The sequence below is a fragment of the Hippocampus bargibanti genome, linkage group LG01, assembly GCF_051943395.1.
Source record: "Hippocampus bargibanti isolate YZ-2025 linkage group LG01, ASM5194339v1, whole genome shotgun sequence".
Lineage (NCBI taxonomy): Eukaryota > Metazoa > Chordata > Actinopteri > Syngnathiformes > Syngnathidae > Hippocampus > Hippocampus bargibanti.
This window is the reverse complement of record NC_142734.1, coordinates 1,842,663-1,862,199: the sequence shown is the minus strand read 5'-3', so window position 1 is coordinate 1,862,199 and position 19,537 is coordinate 1,842,663. Positions and strand designations below refer to the sequence as shown.

The following is a 19,537-nucleotide window of genomic DNA, read 5'->3' as shown; positions in this document are numbered from 1 at the left end:
CCAAAAATTCATCTCCCATAGGAAACCATTAAAATGAGAATAATCCGTTCCCAGGTTCCCATAAAACGCAATTTTCTACTTTCTAATTTTCTATGTCTTAAAACGACACAACATATATGGATGAAAAGGTTTCTTCAGCCGTCATCTGTATTTTTTTGAAGGTGTCGGACGTTTCGCTTCTTATCCAAGATGCTTCTTCAGTTTGCATCTTGAAGTAGAAGTTTTCTATCCACTGTCGCTCTGTCGTCTGCCTGTCTTTTTAATGTTTAACCCCCCCCCCCCCCCCCCACACTGCTGCGTTCTTGACCAATCACGTGGCTTTAACTGACGATCAGGGCAGGGAATAGAGGACAAAAAAAGTCCGGAACTGTCTGGAAAAGGTGGTGGGCAGGGTGCGGAGGGTCCAATAGAATTTTTTTTTTTTATGCGCCCGTGTTTCGATTATTGTGGTGTGCAAGTCCTCCAGAGTGCAAAGGGCGGTGCCAATGATTTTTTTTCCACCGTCCTGTCTTGAAAAGGTGGTGGGCAGGGTGCAGAGGGTCCAATAGGATTTTTCACGCACTTGTTTCAATTCTCGCGCTGTGCAAGTCCTCGAGAGTGGCTAGGGCGGTGCCAATTATAATTTTTTCCACCATCCTAACTGTCTGTAAAAGGTGGTGGGCAGGGTGCGGAGGGTCCAATAGGATTTTTCGCGCCCTTGTTTCGATTCTTGGGGTGTGCAAGTCCTCGAGAGTGGCTAGGGCGGTGCCAATTATAATTTTTTCCACCATCCTAACTGTCTGTAAAAGGTGGTGGGCAGGGTGCGGAGGGTCCAATAGGATTTTTCGCGCCCTTGTTTCGATTCTTGGGGTGTGCAAGTCCTCGAGAGTGGCTAGGGCGGTGCCAATTATAATTTTTTCCACCATCCTAACTGTCTGGAAAAGGTGGTGGGCAGGGTGCGGAGGGTTCAATAGGATTTTTCACGCACTTGTTTCAATTCTCGCGCTGTGCAAGTCCTCGAGAGTGGCTAGGGCGGTGCCAATTATTATTTTTTCCACCATCCTAACTGTCTGGAAAAGGTGGTGGGCAGGGTGCGGAGGGTCCAATAGGATTTTTCGCGCCCTTGTTTCGATTCTTGCGGTGTGCAAGTCCTTAAGAGTGGCTAGGGCGGTGCCAATGATTTTTTTTTCCCCGTTGAAGTCGGATTTTGTCCATTTTTGTGGCGGCCCAGTAACAAACCAGCACGCAACTGAAATCAGGTCCATTCCATTTTAGAATTTAGCCATTTTTCAGACAACTGACCCCCTTTTTTAATTTCCCTGACGCATCCCTGCTTCTCTTGCACTTGTGAACACACTCTAATTAACAAAAGAAAGTAAAAATCCCTTTTCACATTCTTGCTCGAGATAAACGAGATGGTTTGAGTTGCGGACAGGATGAAGGGGTCACTTTGCACATGGTTGAACCTCAACCTCGGAGCTCAGGTCAGTTCGCAGGAAACAAATCTGACCAGGCAGAAAGTGACTTTACAGCACGGCTACTTTTCTCTTCTTGTCAACATTAGCCACTTTGCCGCCACCCACCGCGAATCCCGACATTGTTCTTTTTCAATCACTCATTTAGCTTTCCCCACTTCTCATTGTGTGGCCAAGGTGTTAAGCACCCATCCGAGCAGACATTAAGGCGATTAATTGGAAGTTGCGACGCCACGGCGGCACACGGCGAGATCTCATCTTAATTGAATGTCACTCTCATCGCTAATCCTGCAGTTTTGAAGCTCCAAACACCCACCGACCCCTCCCCCGCCATTACCCTCGTCTAGAAATCCTCCATGACAAAAGCCACTCTGTGTCATCGCAATGTATCATTGGCTCCACACCAACCACCCAGAAGGGACAAAAAAGCTTTTTTTTTGGGGGGGGGGGGGTATCTGGATGCTAACGCTATTGCTGAGGGCCATTAGCGGAGGGAGCAGGGGGTCGCACAATGGAGCCACGCGGTCTCAGCCCCCCGAGAGACCCAGCGTACCCTCAAGCAAAGACAATTAGGGGCCCCCCTAGTCTTGAGTGTTCCGCCACGGAGCCTCAGGTGTCACATCAGCAGTAATCTTCGACAAATAAACTGTTTGTGTGCCTATTGCCGTATCTATTAGCTAGCTAGCTAGCTAGCTATCTTTCTATCTACAGTAAAGTCTCGTTATATCGATATCGGATATATCGATAGTCCCGGTTATATCGATACTATTTCTATGCACGCACGGAGAAAATTACATGCAAACAGGTTCGGATATATCGATAGTCCCGGTTATATCGATATTTTTTCGGACTCCCTTGAATATCGATATAACGAGACTTTACTGTATTTGAGTTATATCCGGCTTGAGTGAACGCTGGCGCTTGTGGCTGCCGCTGCTCACCCGCAGGAAAAATATCCTGTGACTGTAAATTGTCCTTGAGAGTTTTGAAAGGCGCTTATAAGTGAAATGTATTATTATTATTATTATTATTATTGTGTCTATTAGCTAGCTAGCTAGCTAGCTTTCTATCTATTTGAGTTGCTTACGGGTTGAGTGAACACTGGCACGTGTGGACCTTCTGAAACTGGCCACTTCCGGTTTCAAATTGAAGTACTTTTTAGACACTTGAAGTCATTTTTATTGCTGTTTTGCATCTGATTAAAAATGTCAGCCTGCGTGTTTTGGCTATTTTAGATGCTATAAAACGTTTTTCTGATGTCAGTTCGCAAACAAAAAAGTGACGTCGGTTGTCCTTTAAGTGAGAAAGTAGTCGGCGGGGAAGGAGAGAGTCAAGCCTGGGGACAAAGAGGAAGAGAGAAGGGAGATAAAATGTAAAGAATCAGCATTGAGCCACACAAGCATGAATACCTCAGGGATGGCTTATCACTTTTAATGCTCCTCTGTATGTGTGTGTGTGTGTGTGTGTGTGTGTGTGTGTGTGTGTGTGTGTGTGTGTGTGTGTGTGTGTGTGTGTGTGTGTGTGTGTGTGTGTGTGTGTGTGTCCACCACCAACCACCACCCGCCGTTCCTCCTCCACTGCGTTGCAGGAGGAAGTAAGAAAATGTTATTATGGCTTTTTTCCTTTAAAGATGGCTCACTTTCCACCGACGCTTTTCATATCAAAACGAAGAAAAACTTTTTCCACTCTGCGCATTCATCTCTTTTTAGTCTGAAACACTTGGGTGACCCCCAGCGTTTTTGTACAGTCATACCTCAGCTCAAGAACGTAATTAATTCCCCGAAAATGTGTATAATGCGAAAAGTTTGTCTGCCGAACATTTATTTCCCATAAGAAACCATTAAAATGAAAATAATCCGTTCCTAGGTCCCCATAAAACATAATTTCTCCAAAATAAGTCTAAAAACTACACAAAATATACCTCATTTTATGTCTAATAAATGTGCTATTGTATTGTAATGAAAGAAATAAACTGTACCGTATAATAAATTCGTTTTATTTACCTTTGTGATTGTCATTGATGTACTTGCCTCTTGATGATATCCGGGTGAAGTTGCTGTGCTTTCTCGGCGATATTACCCTCACTGACACTGTCCCCTGCTATTTCTTAAGCTATTATAACAGAGGTACGGTGATAACTCAGCTTACAAACTTAATCGGTTCCCAGAAACTGTGTGTCTAAGGCGAAAAGTTAGTCTTCCAAACATTAATTTCCCATAAGAAACTATTAAAATGAGAATAATCCGTTCCCAGGTCCCCATGAAACGTAATTTTCTACAAAATCACCCTCAAAACTACATAAAATACACCTCATTTTATGTATAATAAATGTGCTATTGTATTGTCATGAAAGACATAAACTGTACCGTATAATAAATTCGTTTTATTTACCTTTGTGATTGTCATTGATGTAGTTGCCTCTTGATGATATCCGGGTGAAGTTGCCATGCTTTCTCGGCGATATTACCCTCACTGACACTGTCCCCTGCTATTTCTTAAGCTATTATAACAGAGGTACGGTGATAACTCAGCTTACAAACTTAATCGGTTCCCAGAAAGTGTGTGTCTGAGGCGAAAAGTTAGTCTTCCAAACATTTATTTCCCTTAAGAAACTATTAAAATGAGAATAATCCGTTCCGAGGTCCCCTTAAAACACAATTTTCTACAAAATAAGCCTTAAAACTACACAAAATACACCTCATTTTACGTATAATAAATGTGCTATTGTATTGTCATGAAAGAAATAAACCGTACTGTATAATAAAGTCGTTTTATTTACCTTTGTGATGGTCATTGAGTTCAGCATCCTAACATACCCGCAATAATGTTGTTGTGCACCGTTATTCGTAACTCAAATGTTCGTAAATTGGGGAGCGTCTGTACCTGAATTTTTATTTTAAGTGCAACTGGTGAAGTGTCAGAAGATCAGTTTGTGCGAGTGACTTGGAACCTCAAGCTTCAGCGATCATCACGTTTATTAAAAATGAGCAATGGAGTTTTTAATCTTCCTAAATGTCATTCATACACTGCGGGCCTTCCACTGTCTGTATTCGTCTGTCTTTTAGAAAGGTGAAGATGCTGGCAATCTGGTGTTGGAGGACGGCAGGGAGCAGCTGATGTATGAAGTCCCGCTGAATGAAACGGGCTCCGCGGGCCTTGGAGTCAGTCTGAAGGGCAACAAGTCTAGAGAGACCGGTGAAGACTTGGGCATTTTTATTAAATCCGTCATCCATGGAGGCGCCGCCTACAAGGTACATCATTTATTTTTACTAACCTGATGATGCATGTCGGAGATGTTCGATCGGACACTGCGGACAAAGACTCGAACCCAGGAACATTGTCTTTTACTGCCGGCAGGAGACACAGCCATTCATGACAGACGTCTGAATTATTCAGCCCTCTACCAAGTTTTTTATTGAGAGTATATGCAAATTAAAGTGATAATTAGTAAAACATCATTTTCTTGATTAGAATACTACACCTCTTGAGTTCTAAGCACGAACAGCTGTAAGCAATAAAACATTGTCTTTTCCATGAACTGATACATTTGTAACCTAGCTAATGAGCTCTTCCTGTGAAGGAGTTTCGAGTCGTAAATTGCTTCGGTGATAAAGGAGTTTCCCAAGTCCTAAATTCTGTCCAAGGCCAGATCTCCTAGATGAAGATGTCCGTTTACTTGCTGTGTCTGTTGACCTCAGATTGACCCCAGGTTGTCTGTGCTTCAATAGTTACACTTGTTGACTCGGCATATAACAGCATGAAACTTTTCAATCTAATAACGTCTTATTCTCCATCACTACATCATGAAAGTGTGATTGATGGATTTCTTTAAATTTGTCGCCGTTGCCATTTTCTCTTTTTCCTCTGTGGTTCCTGTCAAGTGTCCCGTGTCCTCTCTTTGTCTTACTTCCTGTCTTTCACTGATGCCATCGTTGCTCTCCCTTCTGCAGGGGTGTATCTCTCGTGCTGACCTTTGCCCCCACCCCCCTCTTTTTGACCTTTAGGGTCTTATCAACTCCGTCGCCATCTTATCTTGATCACTCAGCACACACTTCAACTTGTGAGTCGATCACAAAATAAAGAAAGAAAGTCAGTACTTGCGTACGTAGGTAAGTAAGTACTTGCGTAGGTAGGTAAGTACTTGCGTAGGTAGGTAAGTACGTGCGTAAGTACGTGCGTAAGTACGTGCGTGCGTAAGTACGTGCGTGCGTAAGTACGTGCGTGCGTAAGTACGTGCGTACATAAGTGCGTACGTAAGTACGTGCGTAAGTACGTGCGTAAGTACGTGCGTACGTAAGTGCGTACGTAAGTACGTGCGTAAGTGCGTACGTAAGTACGTGCGTAAGTACGTGCGTAAGTACGTGCGTACGTAAGTACGTGCGTAAGTACGTGCGTAAGTACGTGCGTACGTAACTACGTGCGTAAGTACGTGCGTAAGTACGTGCGTGCGTAAGTACGTGCGTAAGTACGTGCGTGCGTAAGTACGTGCGTAAGTACGTGCGTGCGTAAGTACGTGCGTAAGTACGTGCGTGCGTAAGTACGTGCGTAAGTACGTGCGTGCGTAAGTACGTGCATAAGTACGTGCGTAAGTACGTGCGTGCATAAGTACGTGCGTAAGTACGTGCGTACGTAAGTACGTGCGTACGTAAGTACGTGCGTAAGTACGTGCGTAAGTACGTGCGTACGTAAGTAAGTGCGTAAGTAAGTGCGTGCGTAAGTGCGTGCGTGCGTAAGTACGTGCGTGCGTAAGTGTGTACGTGCGTAAGTGCGTGCGTGCGTATGTAAGTACTTACGTACGTAAGTGCGTACTTACGTAAGTGCTTACGTAAGTACGTAAGTAAAGACCCATTTCAGCGCTTTGGAGATTAGGCCAACCTTCTTTGAACATGTCAGCCCCAGTTCCTTACTTTGCTGCTCTCAGATCTGTGGCACATGACAAGGAAGCACGTCGAGAAGTGTAGTGTTGAAGATAAACAGCTGGTCTGGGATCAGGCAAGCTAGACAAGAGCTTCCCAAAGTGGCTTCACAAGTCGTTTTTTATTCATCTTTTTCTGACAGCTGCCTTTGCAGATTGCACTCAAACGGAATGGCCCCAATAAATAAGAGACGGACGAGAGGTTTCTGGGACGACATATCACACGAGAAGACGATTGAAAAAGACGACAGGGAGTGAGGGGAGGAGTGAAATAAGAAAAAATGAGAAGATTGAGAAGTGGGAGAAAAGAATAAAATGTGGAAACAATCATTGGGGATCAAAAAATGCGAGTCCCGCCTTCAGTTTTGATGCCACTGAGAAATGTCATGCAAAAAAAAGCGTCATTCATCAGAGAAAGTGTCCGAGATGAAAGCAAGACTCCTAAAGAGAAATAACCCATTTTTTGGAAACGCATCGGAAACACATAGCGACTGAAAAGAGAACTCGAGAAAATTGAGGCCCGATTTATGCTTCTTGTCTCTGATTTTTTTGTCTACAGTCATACCTTGGCTTACGAACTTAATTAGTTCCCAGACAGAGTGTGTAAGGGGAAAAGTGTGTATCCCAAAAATTTATTTCCCATAGGAAACCATTGAAATGAGAATAATCCGTTCCCAGGTCCCCATAAAACATAATTTTCGACTTTATAATTTTCTAATTTCTAATTTTCTAAGCCTTAAAAGTACACAAAATATACCTTATTATATGGATAATAAATGTGCTATGATATTATAATTAAAGAAATAAACTGTACTGTATAATGAATTCGTTTTATTGACCTTTGTGATGGTCGTTGATGGCTTGATGGAATGGAGTGGCCGGTTTCGGACGTTTCGGCTTCTTATCCAAGACGCTTCGTCAGCGAGCTAAAATCTTTTGCTGGTAATTTTGGGCCTATATATATATCCCTACTGTCCAGACGTGGCGGTGCCAGACTCTGCTATGATAGGTCCCTGCTCTCAGGTTGGGGGGAGCAGAGGACTATTCCCTGCGGCTGATACACTGATTGACACTGACGACTGGCCCGATTGCCCCATTTGATCTGGTATCACCTCATCAGCATAACTACGCCTATGTTGCCAAAGAAGTCGGTTGTAGGAACGATCCAAATTGAACCTCACCCCACTATGGCAGGAGTTTCCCGTGAACATCGCTGTCATTTTTTTCCCCCGCAGGACGGCAGGCTGCGAGTAAATGACCAGCTGATTGCGGTCAATGGCGAATCGCTACTTGGCCTGTCCAACCATGCAGCCATGGAGACGCTGAGGCGCTCGATGTCGTCGGAGGGCAACAACCGGGGAACCATCCAGCTTATGGTGCTGCGAGCATCCAGAGTGGAGGTGACGCTTCATTGTCTTGATGAATGTAATAATAAATAAATACGAAAATAAATACATACAGAAATACATACAGAAATACATAAAGAAAGAAATACATGAATAAATACAAAAAGAAATACATAGATACATACATGAATACAGAAAGAAAGAAATACATGCATACATAAAAAATGCATAAGAAATGCATACATAAATACATATATGTATTTATGTAAATTTCTCCATTGTGGGACGAATAAAGGTTTTCTGATTCTGATTCTGATAAATACATAAATACATAAACAAAGAAATACATAAACAAAGTAACACATAAATAAAGAAATACATAAAGAAAGACATACATAAAGAAATAAATATATACTAATAATAAATAAATAAATACATACACGAATAAATACAAAAATAAATACATACATACATAAATACATAAAGAAAGAAAGAAATACATAAAGAAATAAATAAATACATACATACATAAATACATCAAGAAAGACATACATAAAGAAATAAATATATACTAATAATAAATAAATAAATACATACACGAATAAATACATGAATAAATACAAAAATAAATACATACATACATACATAAATACATACATAAATACATAAAGAAATAAATACATACATACATAAATACATCAAGAAAGTAATACATAAATACATAACGAAATAAATATATACTAATAATAAATAAATAAATACATACACGAATAAATACAAAAATAAATACATACATACATAAATACATAAAGAAAGAAATAAATACATACATATATAAATACATCAAGAAAGAAATACATAAATACATAAAGAAAGACATACATAAAGAAATAAATATATACTAATAATAAACAAATAAATACATACACAAATAAATACATGAATAAATACAAAAATAAATACATACATACATACATAAATACATAAAGAAATAAATAAATACATACATACATAAATACATCAAGAAAGTAATACATAAATACATAAAGAAATAAATATATACTAAAAATAAATACATACATACATACATAAATACATAAAGAAATAAATAAATACATACATACATAAATACATCAAGAAAGTAATACATAAATACATAAAGAAATAAATATATACTAATAATAAATAAATAAATACATACACGAATAAATACAAAAATAAATACATTCATAAATACATAAAGAAAGAAAGAAATACATACATATATAAATACATCAAGAAAGAAATACATAAATACATAAAGAAAGACATACATAAAGAAATAAATATATACTAATAATAAATAAATAAATACATACACAAATAAATACATGAATAAATACAAAAATAAATACATACATACATAAAGAAATAAATAAATACATACATACATAAATACATCAAGAAAGTAATACATAAATACATAAAGAAATAAACACAAAGAAATACATAAAGAAATACACAACAAATACATAAAGAAAGAAATATATATATATATATATATATATAGAGGCACAGAAAGAAAGAAATACATAATAATACATAAATATTTGAAGGAAGGGAGGGAGGGAGGACGGACTAATTATTGAAAATGTTATGTATGTAACATTGCCACAGAATATTGAGTTTTAGAACTAGATCAACATGCAATGCAGCATAAGAAACCTCAGACGGTCTTCTTGCATTGGAAAAAAAGAGTTAATGGGAGATGATTCCTCCATTCAGCATGCATGTATCATTTTTCCTTCCTAGGGACCGTCCAATGCCGTGATGGCCGCCGCCCATCGAGCCGCCGCTCATCCATCTTCTAACAATCAGGTACAAGAAGTCAGCAGCATCGGCCCACCGCCTCATCCGCAGCGCTCCACTTCCCTCCTACCAACACTATGGAGGCGAGCGTCGGCGCCGCTACCTCAGGGTTGCCGGGAGTATTCCACAAAAACCGCTCTGGGCGTTCCCCATCGTAGTTGTTACACATTTGGTTTAGCGCATGCTAACGTGGAATACAGCGAGGAGGTTAGCGCTTATGAGTTTGCGTCTCACGCCTTCACGCCAGGAAGCTTTATGAGATCTGCCGAAGTCACGAGGAAAACGGAGTGCAGATGCGCACGCGGACACACAATCGTACAACCGGAAATGCTACTTGATTACAGACGCGTTCGCGATGGCGACTCGAATAGGATCGCGTACGCGGAAGACATCCGGGCAATGGCCGGCCAGATGTACGGCGACGAGATACGGACATACGGACATACACTGATACCTCGGTTTACGAACCCCTTGGATTACGAACTTTTCAGTTTACGAACGTTAAATTTATGAAAATTTTACCTTGGCATACGAACTATTTTTCGGGATACACACAGAGCTGCCACAATGAGTGAGTGTCGTTCGCGAACGAGCCCGTTCTTCTAACAACAAAATGGCAGCCGACTGTTTTTGTCCTCTATTACCCGCCCCCAGTCGATTAAAGACACGCGATTGGTCAAGAACGCAGCAGTGAGGGGGGGGGGGGGTTACAGACAGAGAGAGAGTGAAGCCATTCTCCAAAAAAGAAAATGGCTGCCGACATTTTTTTTGTCCTCTATTCCCCGCCTCCAGTCTTTGGTTAAAGCCACGTGATTGGTCAGGAACGCAGCAGTGAGGGGAGGTTGTTAAAACATGAAAGAGACAGGCAGACGACAGAGAGAGTTTCAACTTTGATAGTTCAAAGGCAGTGTCGACTGCAAGGTTAAAATTCCTATCAATCAGGCTCCACAAATAACCCGCACAAGCCATTTGTACACTTGATGCAAAAAGCTATCAACCCAGCTAAACAGAACACAATTGATGAGGAACAAGGTAAAATTATCGCAGAGAAAGCACCTACAAGGATCATTCCTCAAGATGGTGAAAGAAGAAGGCGACGTTCCTCATCAAGTGTTTCATGCTGATGAAAGCGGCCACTCCATTCCATCAAGCTATCAATGACCATCACGATTGTAAATAAAACAACTTTATTACACAGTACCGTTTATTTCTTTGATTATTATACCATAGCACATTTATTATACATAAAATAAGGTATATTTTGTGGAGTTTTAAGGCTTACAAAATTGGAAAATTGTGTTTTATGGGGACCTGGGAACGGATTATTCTCATTTTAATGGTTTCCTATGGGAAATTTATTTTTGGGATACACACTTTTCGCCATACACACACTGTCTGGGAACCAATTAAGTTCGTAAGCCAAGGTATCAGTATATTTCGAAGACTTGCCCATTAACATGCTTGCATAAACACTTTCTGCCTTTGTATGCAACTCCTCTCCTGTCCACTTGTAACGCATGAAATTGATCTTTGCTCATGACATTTTTATTTATCACCTTTCACATCGCTGTTACTACTAAGCCTGTTAGCCACTTTTCTCATCACTGTTTCCTCGGGATACTCCAGCCCTTCAGTTTGTTTCTTTATTGCTTTTTCTGCTTTCTATTCTTTCAATTTTTTCATTCCCCCACCTTTTAAATAAAGTTCGTCCAAAGCTTCCTGCATGCTGGTTTTATTTTGCCCATGGCTTCATCAGCCGCAATTTGCACTTTCTCTCAAATAAAGGACAACCGACACCATTTTTTTTTTTTGTTTCCTAACTGACATCAGAAAAACGTTTTATAGCATCTAAAATAGCTAAAACACGCAGGCTGATATTTTTAGTCAAATACAAAACACCAATAAAAATGACTTAAAGTGTCCCAAAACTGCCACAAAATGAGCTCGGAAACTGGGCAGATTCAGAAAGTCCCGCCCCCTTGTTCGTGACATCACTATTGGTCACACACTGCCTTGCTCCAGAATCAAAACAATGACTGCAGAGAGTTCAGATTTGGAGAAGATGCTTTCTTGTTACCACTCCGGTTCTGAATATGATTCAAATAGTTCTGAAGAGGAAAGCATACATGTTTGCAACCAATTTTTGAGGCGTCTGGACTCCAATGTAGCGTCCCAGAAAATGCTCAAGATGGCGCACAAGCTCTGTTTGAAATGGCTGGTTTGTCTGCTGGAAATTTGTGTCAACTTACACTTTTTTTTTTTTTCGTGTTACCGCAATTGGCTGCGGTGTCGGTTGTCCTTTAAATCATCCTCTGTTTTCTCTCCCCCACCCCTTTTCTGCTTTTTCTTTTGGTATGCAAACGATCTTTTCACAGATTGTCTCAGCTATTGGTGAGTTCATGATCTACTAAGATTGGCCATATAATTGTCAGCAAGTGTCACGTGGAGGAAACCCCCGTATTTAAACGAAGGCTTCGCATTTTGGGTTTCATTTTCACCAATGGAAAATTTAGTGCACCACTACTAAGCGAAGTTTGGAGTATTGGAGTTGAAAGTGTGAGTGGAAGAGGCTATCATCAACTATTTGCACCAACGAGGTTTTTCTATATTGGTGTTGACGTATGTAAAATGATTTAATAATAATACAGTAAAGTCTCGTTATATCGATATCGGATATATCGATAGTCCCGGTTATATCGATATTTTTTCGGACTCCCTTGAATATCGATATAACGAGACTTTACTGTAATAATAATAATGGTAATAGTAATACCAATCGTAATAGTAACAGTAATACCAATACGTCTGTGTAAGCTCTCAGTCGTACAGGAGTGGTCCATCGATGAAAAGGTTTCTTCAGCCGTCATCTGTACAAATTTGAAGGTGTCGGACGTTTCGCTTCTTATCCAAGTGGCTTCGTCAGCCAACTAAAATCTTTTGCTGGTAGTTTCGGCCCTATATATGTATATATATATCCCTACTGTCCGGACATGGCGGTGCCGGACTCTGCTATGATAGGTCCCTGCTCTCAGGTTGCGGGGAGCAGAGGACTAACCCCTGCAGCTCCACTGATAGCTTCTATTGTCCTGACTGATTACTTCTATTGTCCTGCATGAGTATGTGGTCTACGACTGGCCTGATTGCCCCATTTGCTCTGGTATCACCTCATCAGCATGACTAATCCTATGTTGCCTAAACAGTCTATTGAATGAACGATCGTCACCCCACCATTACGGTGAAGGGAAGGATTTTGCTGTTTTATGAAAATACCTTCTTTTACTCCCCTTTCAAAGGATCTATTTTCTTTCGCTAAGATTTTAACTTCATTGTCGTCAAATGAGTGGTCGCTAGCCTTTAGGTGCATACGCACTGCCGATTGAGGCCCACTAGTATTATCCCTAGTCTTTTTTTGTGTGTTTAGTCTCCCCTATGTATTGCTCTTTATTATTTTTACTTTATTCAATACATTGTAAAAATGAAAACCCGAACAAATTCGGGAATAGCGCTCTACGTCATATTTTCAATTCCCGAATAAATTCGTGAAATCAGAATCAGAAAACCTTTATTCGTCCCACAATGAGGAAATTTAACATCCAGATTTGTTACTTCTTTGCAACTTCTTGCTTTTCCAGGAGCCTCAGCGCCAGCGGGCCTACCAGGGGGCTTCTGGACCCTCAGAGTTCAACGGCGACCTTCTCACTGACAAGTCTTCGTACGACGGCGCCAGCAATGGTGAGTGAACGCTTGACTTTGCTTTAAAATTCGAGTTACGAAAAACGGTACTTACGAACATTTTTGAGGTTATGTCGAAAAATGTTTGGACAGAGATGCTGTAAGTTGGATTTTGTATTGCGCACCTTTATATGGCCGAGCTCGCCTGCGATTGGCTGTGTACAGATGCTCCCCTACTTACGAATATTCAAGTTACGAAAAGCAGTACATACGAACATTTTTGCCGGTACAGTATGTTGAAAAATGTTTGGACAGAGATGCTGTAAGTTGGATTTTGTATTGCGCACCTTTATATGGCCGAGCTCGCCTGCGATTGGCTGTGTACAGATGCTCCCCTACTTACGAATATTCAAGTTACGAAAAACAGTACATACGAACATTTTTGTGGGTAGAGTATGTCGAAAAATGTTCGTACAGAGATGCTGTAAGTTGGATTTTGTATTGCGCACCTTTATATGGCCGAGCTCGCCTGCGATTGGCTGTGTACAGATGCTCCCCTACTTACGAATATTGAAGTTACGAAAAACAGTACATACGAACATTTTTGTCGGTACAGTATGTTGAAAAATGTTTGGACAAAGATGCTGTAAGTTGGATTTTGTATTGCGCACCTTTATATGGCCGAGCTCGCCTGCGATTGGCTGTGTACAGATGCTCCCCTACTTACGAATATTCAAGTTACGAAAAGCAGTACATACGAACATTTTTGCCGGTACAGTATGTTGAAAAATGTTTGGACAGAGATGCTGTAAGTTGGATTTTGTATTGCGCACCTTTATATGGACGAGCTCGCCTGCGATTGGCTGTGTACAGATGCTCCCCTACTTACGAATATTCAAGTTACGAAAAACAGTACATACGAACATTTTTGCCGGTACAGTATGTCGAAAAATGTTTGGACAGAGATGCTGTAAGTTGGATTTTGTATTGCGCACTTTTATATGGACGAGCTCGCCTGCGATTGGCTGCGTACAGATGCTCCCCTACTTACGAATATTCAAGTTACGAAAAACAGTACATACGAACATTTTTGTGGGTAGAGTATGTCGAAAAATGTTCGGACAGAGATGCTGTAAGTTGGATTTTGTATTGCGCACCTTTGTATGGCTGAGCTCGCTTGCGATTGGCAACATACAGATGCTCCCCTACTTACAAACACTCAACTTGCGAAAAACGGTACATACAAACATTTTTGCGGGTACAGTATGTTGAGAAAATGTTTGGACAGAGATGCTGTCAGTTGAATTTTGTACTGCGCGCCTTTATCCGGACAAGCTTGCTTGTGATTGTCTGCGTACAGGCCCTCCCCTACTTACGAACAAGAACGGTACATATGAACATTTTTGGAATCACATATGAAGTCTTCTCTCCAGTTGTACATGTACGTATCTTTAAAGACCATATATTTTATTAAATGTTTATTTTTCACTACAAACCAATACAGGTTACTTATACAAGCTTTAAACATACTTTGATAAACCTTAAACATACTTATATAAGCCTTTAGCATACATTCCATACAAAATATAGCACTGAAGCAACTTAAGAACAAATTCACCTTACCTACGACCGTTCGGAACATATCTCGTTCGTAAGTTGGGGAGCGTCTGTATTGTGCTTCACGCACACAGACACATCGGAGGTTTCAAGGGCTGGATGTTGAAGCGATGGACACCAAGGCTAACCAATCAGTACAAATATTCAATACAGACGTGTGAGAGAAGAGTTTTTCTTTTTGTTACTGTTTGTGTACAAGTATAACTCTTGTAGCAGAATTTGCAAGTAACAAATCTTCTCTGTGATTCTCTGTAGCTCCGTTTCCTGATGCAACCACCAATGGCAACCATGGTCACTATAGCAACAGTCAAGAAGACTCCAGTGAAGGCTTCCACAGGCAACCTTCCGTGGGAAAAAGGGAGGAAACAAGTCGAGACCCAGCTGTCATTCTCTCTCACTACAGGTGTCCCCCCACAAGTCACAATTTACGCCCATCCTCGTGTTAAATCGCACACAACAATTGTTGACTCGATGAAAAGGTTTCTTCAGCCGTCATCTGGACTTGTACAAAGTTTTGTTTTGACGATAAGTGCCTTTTGTTTGTTGCAGGGAGCGTTTCTCGGATGACCGAAAGGCCAGCTACAGAGACAGCAAAACTCGAAATCATGAATCCAAAAGCATGGACATGGGTAAGATCACTCGCCATCTTCTGACATCAGTGTACTTATTTTTTTTAATAATAATAATAATAATAATAATAAAAAATCCAAAAGAATGGACATGGGTAAGATCACTTGCCATATTCTGAGATCAGTATACTTATGTTTTTATATAATAATAATAATAATAATAGTAATATTAATAATAACAATATTATTATTTATTATTATTAATGTTACTATTGTTATTATTAATATTACTATTATTTATTATTATTGTTGTTGTTGTTGTTGTTGTTATTATTATTATTGATAATAACAACAATAATAATAACAATATTATTATTATTATTATTATTAATAATGATAATAATAATAATAATAAATAATAGTAATATTAATAATAACAATAGTAACAATAATAACACCAATAATAATAATAACAATAATATTATTAATAATAATATTCATAATAACAACAATAATAATAATAATATTATTAATAATAACAACAATAATAATAATAATAATAATAATAAATAATAGTAATAATAATAACAATAGTAACAATAATAATATTATTATTAATAATAATAATAATAATTGGATTGGATTTCCCTTTATTAGTCTCACAGTGGAGAAATTTACATTTCACAGCAGCAAAGTGATGAAAGGAATAATAATAATAACAATAATATTATTAATAATATTCATAATAACAATAATAATAATAATATTAATAATAACAATAATAATAATAATAATAATAATAATAATAATAATGAATCCAAAAGCATGGACACTCACCATCTTCTGAGATCTTTCTACCTTATTTTTTTAATAATAATAATCATCATCATCATCATAATACATTTCATTTATAAGCGCCTTTCAAAACTTTCAAAGTCACTTTACAGTCACAGGATCAGTTTTTCTGTGGGTGAGCAGCGGCAGCCACGCACGCCAGCGTTTACTCAACCCAGAAGTAACTCAAATAGATAGAAAGCCAGCTTGCTAATAGATATCTAATAGATAGCTAGCCCCATACATAGCTATCTAGCTGGCTAGATGGCTTTTTTTCTGGTAAAAGAAGAGAGGCTAAGTTTTCTAACATTGTATCGAATGTTGATGTCGTCCTAAAACTTAATCTTCTGTTGATCCTGGAAATTGATTAACAATTTTTTTTTTTGCACATCGTCTGCCAGTGAACAAGCTAATGTTCTACTCTATAGTGCAGGGGTGTCAGTCATTTTTTTGCCGCGGACCACATTGTAGTTATGGTTTCCTCGTTATGAATTTGGGGAACCCATTAGAATGTTTAAATCCCTTCAAATATTACATATAGAGCACACAGAAAATTAGTGAATAACTCGTTTTCACATCTGAAGTCAAGAATAATGACTTTTATTGTGGTTGACATCCAAAAATATGACATTTTGGCTCAGATTTTAGCAATCATCATGTGAATTTAACAAGTTTGATTTGCTTTCGCGGGCCGAAAAAAATGCTGTGGCGGGCCGGATTTGGCCCGCGGGCCTTGACTTGGACACCTGTGCTATAGTGTTTCCCAATCTGGTTGTTTTCACCCAGCCTCTTTCTCAGTTGTTTTCCTTGTTCACAGCGAAAGCATTTCTTCTGCAACGATCTCCTATGGCGGAGTTTTCCAATCCTGGTTCATTAGGTTCTCCAGATTGTTTTTTTTTTTTTTTTTTGTTTTTGTTCCTGCAGCACACGCCTCTACCAATCCGAACTTGATTGCCATTTTATTTTGGACCAGGGTGGCTTTCCAACACACTTTCTCTGTCCTCCAGCTCCACTAACGGCCATTCTCAATTTGTTTGTTTCTCCTCCACTCTCGACTTTCTTTTCATGGCTTTAGCATTTTAGGCTAAAGCAAGAATGGAGCTTCACTTGTGAGCAGTGCATCTCTACAAGGCTTTTCGGTCTCACGTGTCTTGCTTTGTCTGTCCATGCTCTTGTATCGATCGATTTTTAGTCAATAGCACTTGTCTGAAATGGGTGAAGTCCCTTTGTTGACCTTGAAAGCCTTAAGCCTCAAGTGTATGGACCAGAGCTTAAAGGACAACCGACGCCGGTGGACAAGTTGCGTCCATAATTTGTAAAATCACTTGAAATGACTTCTACTGAGCGTATTTGACAAAGATTCCACCGCATATTTTACCTTTTAAGACTCGCGCTGAATATTCAGAAAGTCTTGTTTCCGAGTTGATGACGATTCCTGACGTCACGGAGGGAACGCCCCTGACCGAGAAAGCGACACACAATGCATTTAGGGTACTTTTTTTCGTCTGAAAACACCGTGTTGATGGCGAAATTAGAAGGAAAACGACATAAATAAAGCGTTGGTGAATCGTTAATTAAAAAATTGCCGTAACACGCATAAAGAAGGTGTAAGTTTACACAAATTCCAAGTCATATAAATAATAATAATAAACAAAATAACCAATCAATAAATCAATCAATCAATAAACGAATCAATCAATAAACCAATCAATAAATCAACCAATAACCAATCAATCAATCAATGAACCAACCAATGATTCAATCAATTAATCAACCAACAAATCACTAAATCAATCAATCAACTAATCAATAAATCAATCAATCAATTAACCAATGAATCAATCAAGCAACCAATGAATCAATCAATCAACGAATATATGAATAAAGCAACCAATTTATCAATCAACCAATCAAAAAGCAATGAATCAATCAATCGACCAGTGAATCAAGCAATCAACCAGTGAATCAAGCAATCAAAGAATCAATCAACAAATCTCTAAATCAATCAATCAATGAATCAATCAATCAATCAATGAATCAATCAATCAATCAACGAATCAGTAAATCAACCAATCAATCAACCAATGAATCAATCAACCAATGAATCACTCAAATAACCAATCAGTGAATCAATCAATCAGTAAATCAACGAATCAATCAATGAATTGATTAGTCAAAATCAAAGTCAGCTTTATTGTCAAATATGCTAATATGCATGACATTCAGCACATTAATGTCTTCTCGGTCCCAGCGTAATTAATCAATGAATCAATGAATCCATAATTTCTCTCTCTCTCTCTTTCAGTGGCAGATGAGAGCAATGTGAGATCGCTGGCGGAATATAGAAACGGTAAGTTGTCCAATTTACATTGATCGTTTCACTTTAACTTTTCGCTTTACGAACGTTCAATTTATGAAACTTTTACCTTGGCATACAAACTATTTTTCGGCATACACACGGAGATGCCTCAATGAGTGACGTGTCCTTCGCAAACGGGCCCGTTCTCCTAATAAGAAAATGGCAGCCGGCTTGTTTTAGTTCTCTATTCCCCGCCCCCCAGTCATCGGTTAAAGCCACGTGATTGGTCAAGAACGCAGCAGTGAGGGGAGTTGGTTTAAACATTAAAGAGACAGGCAGATGACAGAGAGAGACAGTGAGAGAAAATGGATAGAAAACAGTGAAATTTGGACTTGTTTCAACTTTGATAGTTCAAAGGCAGACTGTAAACTGCAAGGTTAAAATTCTCATCAATCAGGCTCCACAAATAACCCGCATTAGCCATCAGTTCAATTTGAAATGAAAAGAAATGAAAAGACAAGCAAGGGAACCAGCTATTAATGTTTTTAGTGTGTATAGCCAGCCACTAGCTAGCGAATAGATAGCTAATAGCTAGCGAGCAAATAGCCAGCTAATAGATAGCCAATAGCTATTTATTAGCTACCAAATAGATAGCTATTCGCTCGTGAATAGCTATTAGCTAGCGAATAGATAGCCATTAGCTAGCGAATACATAGCCATTAGCTAGCGAATAGATAGTTAGGAGCTCATCATCAGTCCCACAAGTACAGGAAGTAGCTTTACTTTGACGATTTTCTGGGAATGTCTCATCAACTGCCCGAAACCCTTCAACACACGATGAAAAAAATAATCATATTTATGATATTTATGCTCTGCAGCCTTCCACTCTTGTTATTTTCCTCCCTTCTTCTGCCGACGTCTTTGCTAATGCGTATTGACAATGCTTTTGCGTCTTTCTGGTTTTTTTTTTTGCTGACACGGCG

The 19,537-nt window shown here is 39.3% G+C and overlaps 1 protein-coding gene across 3 annotated transcripts in view; it reads left to right on the top strand.

Moving 5' to 3' along the window:
- Positions 1 to 19,537, top strand: part of pard3ba (par-3 family cell polarity regulator beta a) — a 90,761-nt gene that overhangs the window by 25,777 nt on the left and 45,447 nt on the right. For all 3 annotated transcript variants that reach the window (XM_088989077.1, XM_088989002.1, XM_088989154.1), the window contains 7 exons: positions 4,520 to 4,705; positions 7,605 to 7,769; positions 9,507 to 9,572; positions 13,196 to 13,295; positions 15,108 to 15,255; positions 15,402 to 15,481; positions 18,561 to 18,605. In XM_088989077.1, coding sequence (XP_088845203.1) covers positions 4,520 to 4,705; positions 7,605 to 7,769; positions 9,507 to 9,572; positions 13,196 to 13,295; positions 15,108 to 15,255; positions 15,402 to 15,481; positions 18,561 to 18,605 — 790 coding nt within the window. The remainder of the gene's footprint in view (positions 1 to 4,519; positions 4,706 to 7,604; positions 7,770 to 9,506; positions 9,573 to 13,195; positions 13,296 to 15,107; positions 15,256 to 15,401; positions 15,482 to 18,560; positions 18,606 to 19,537) is intronic.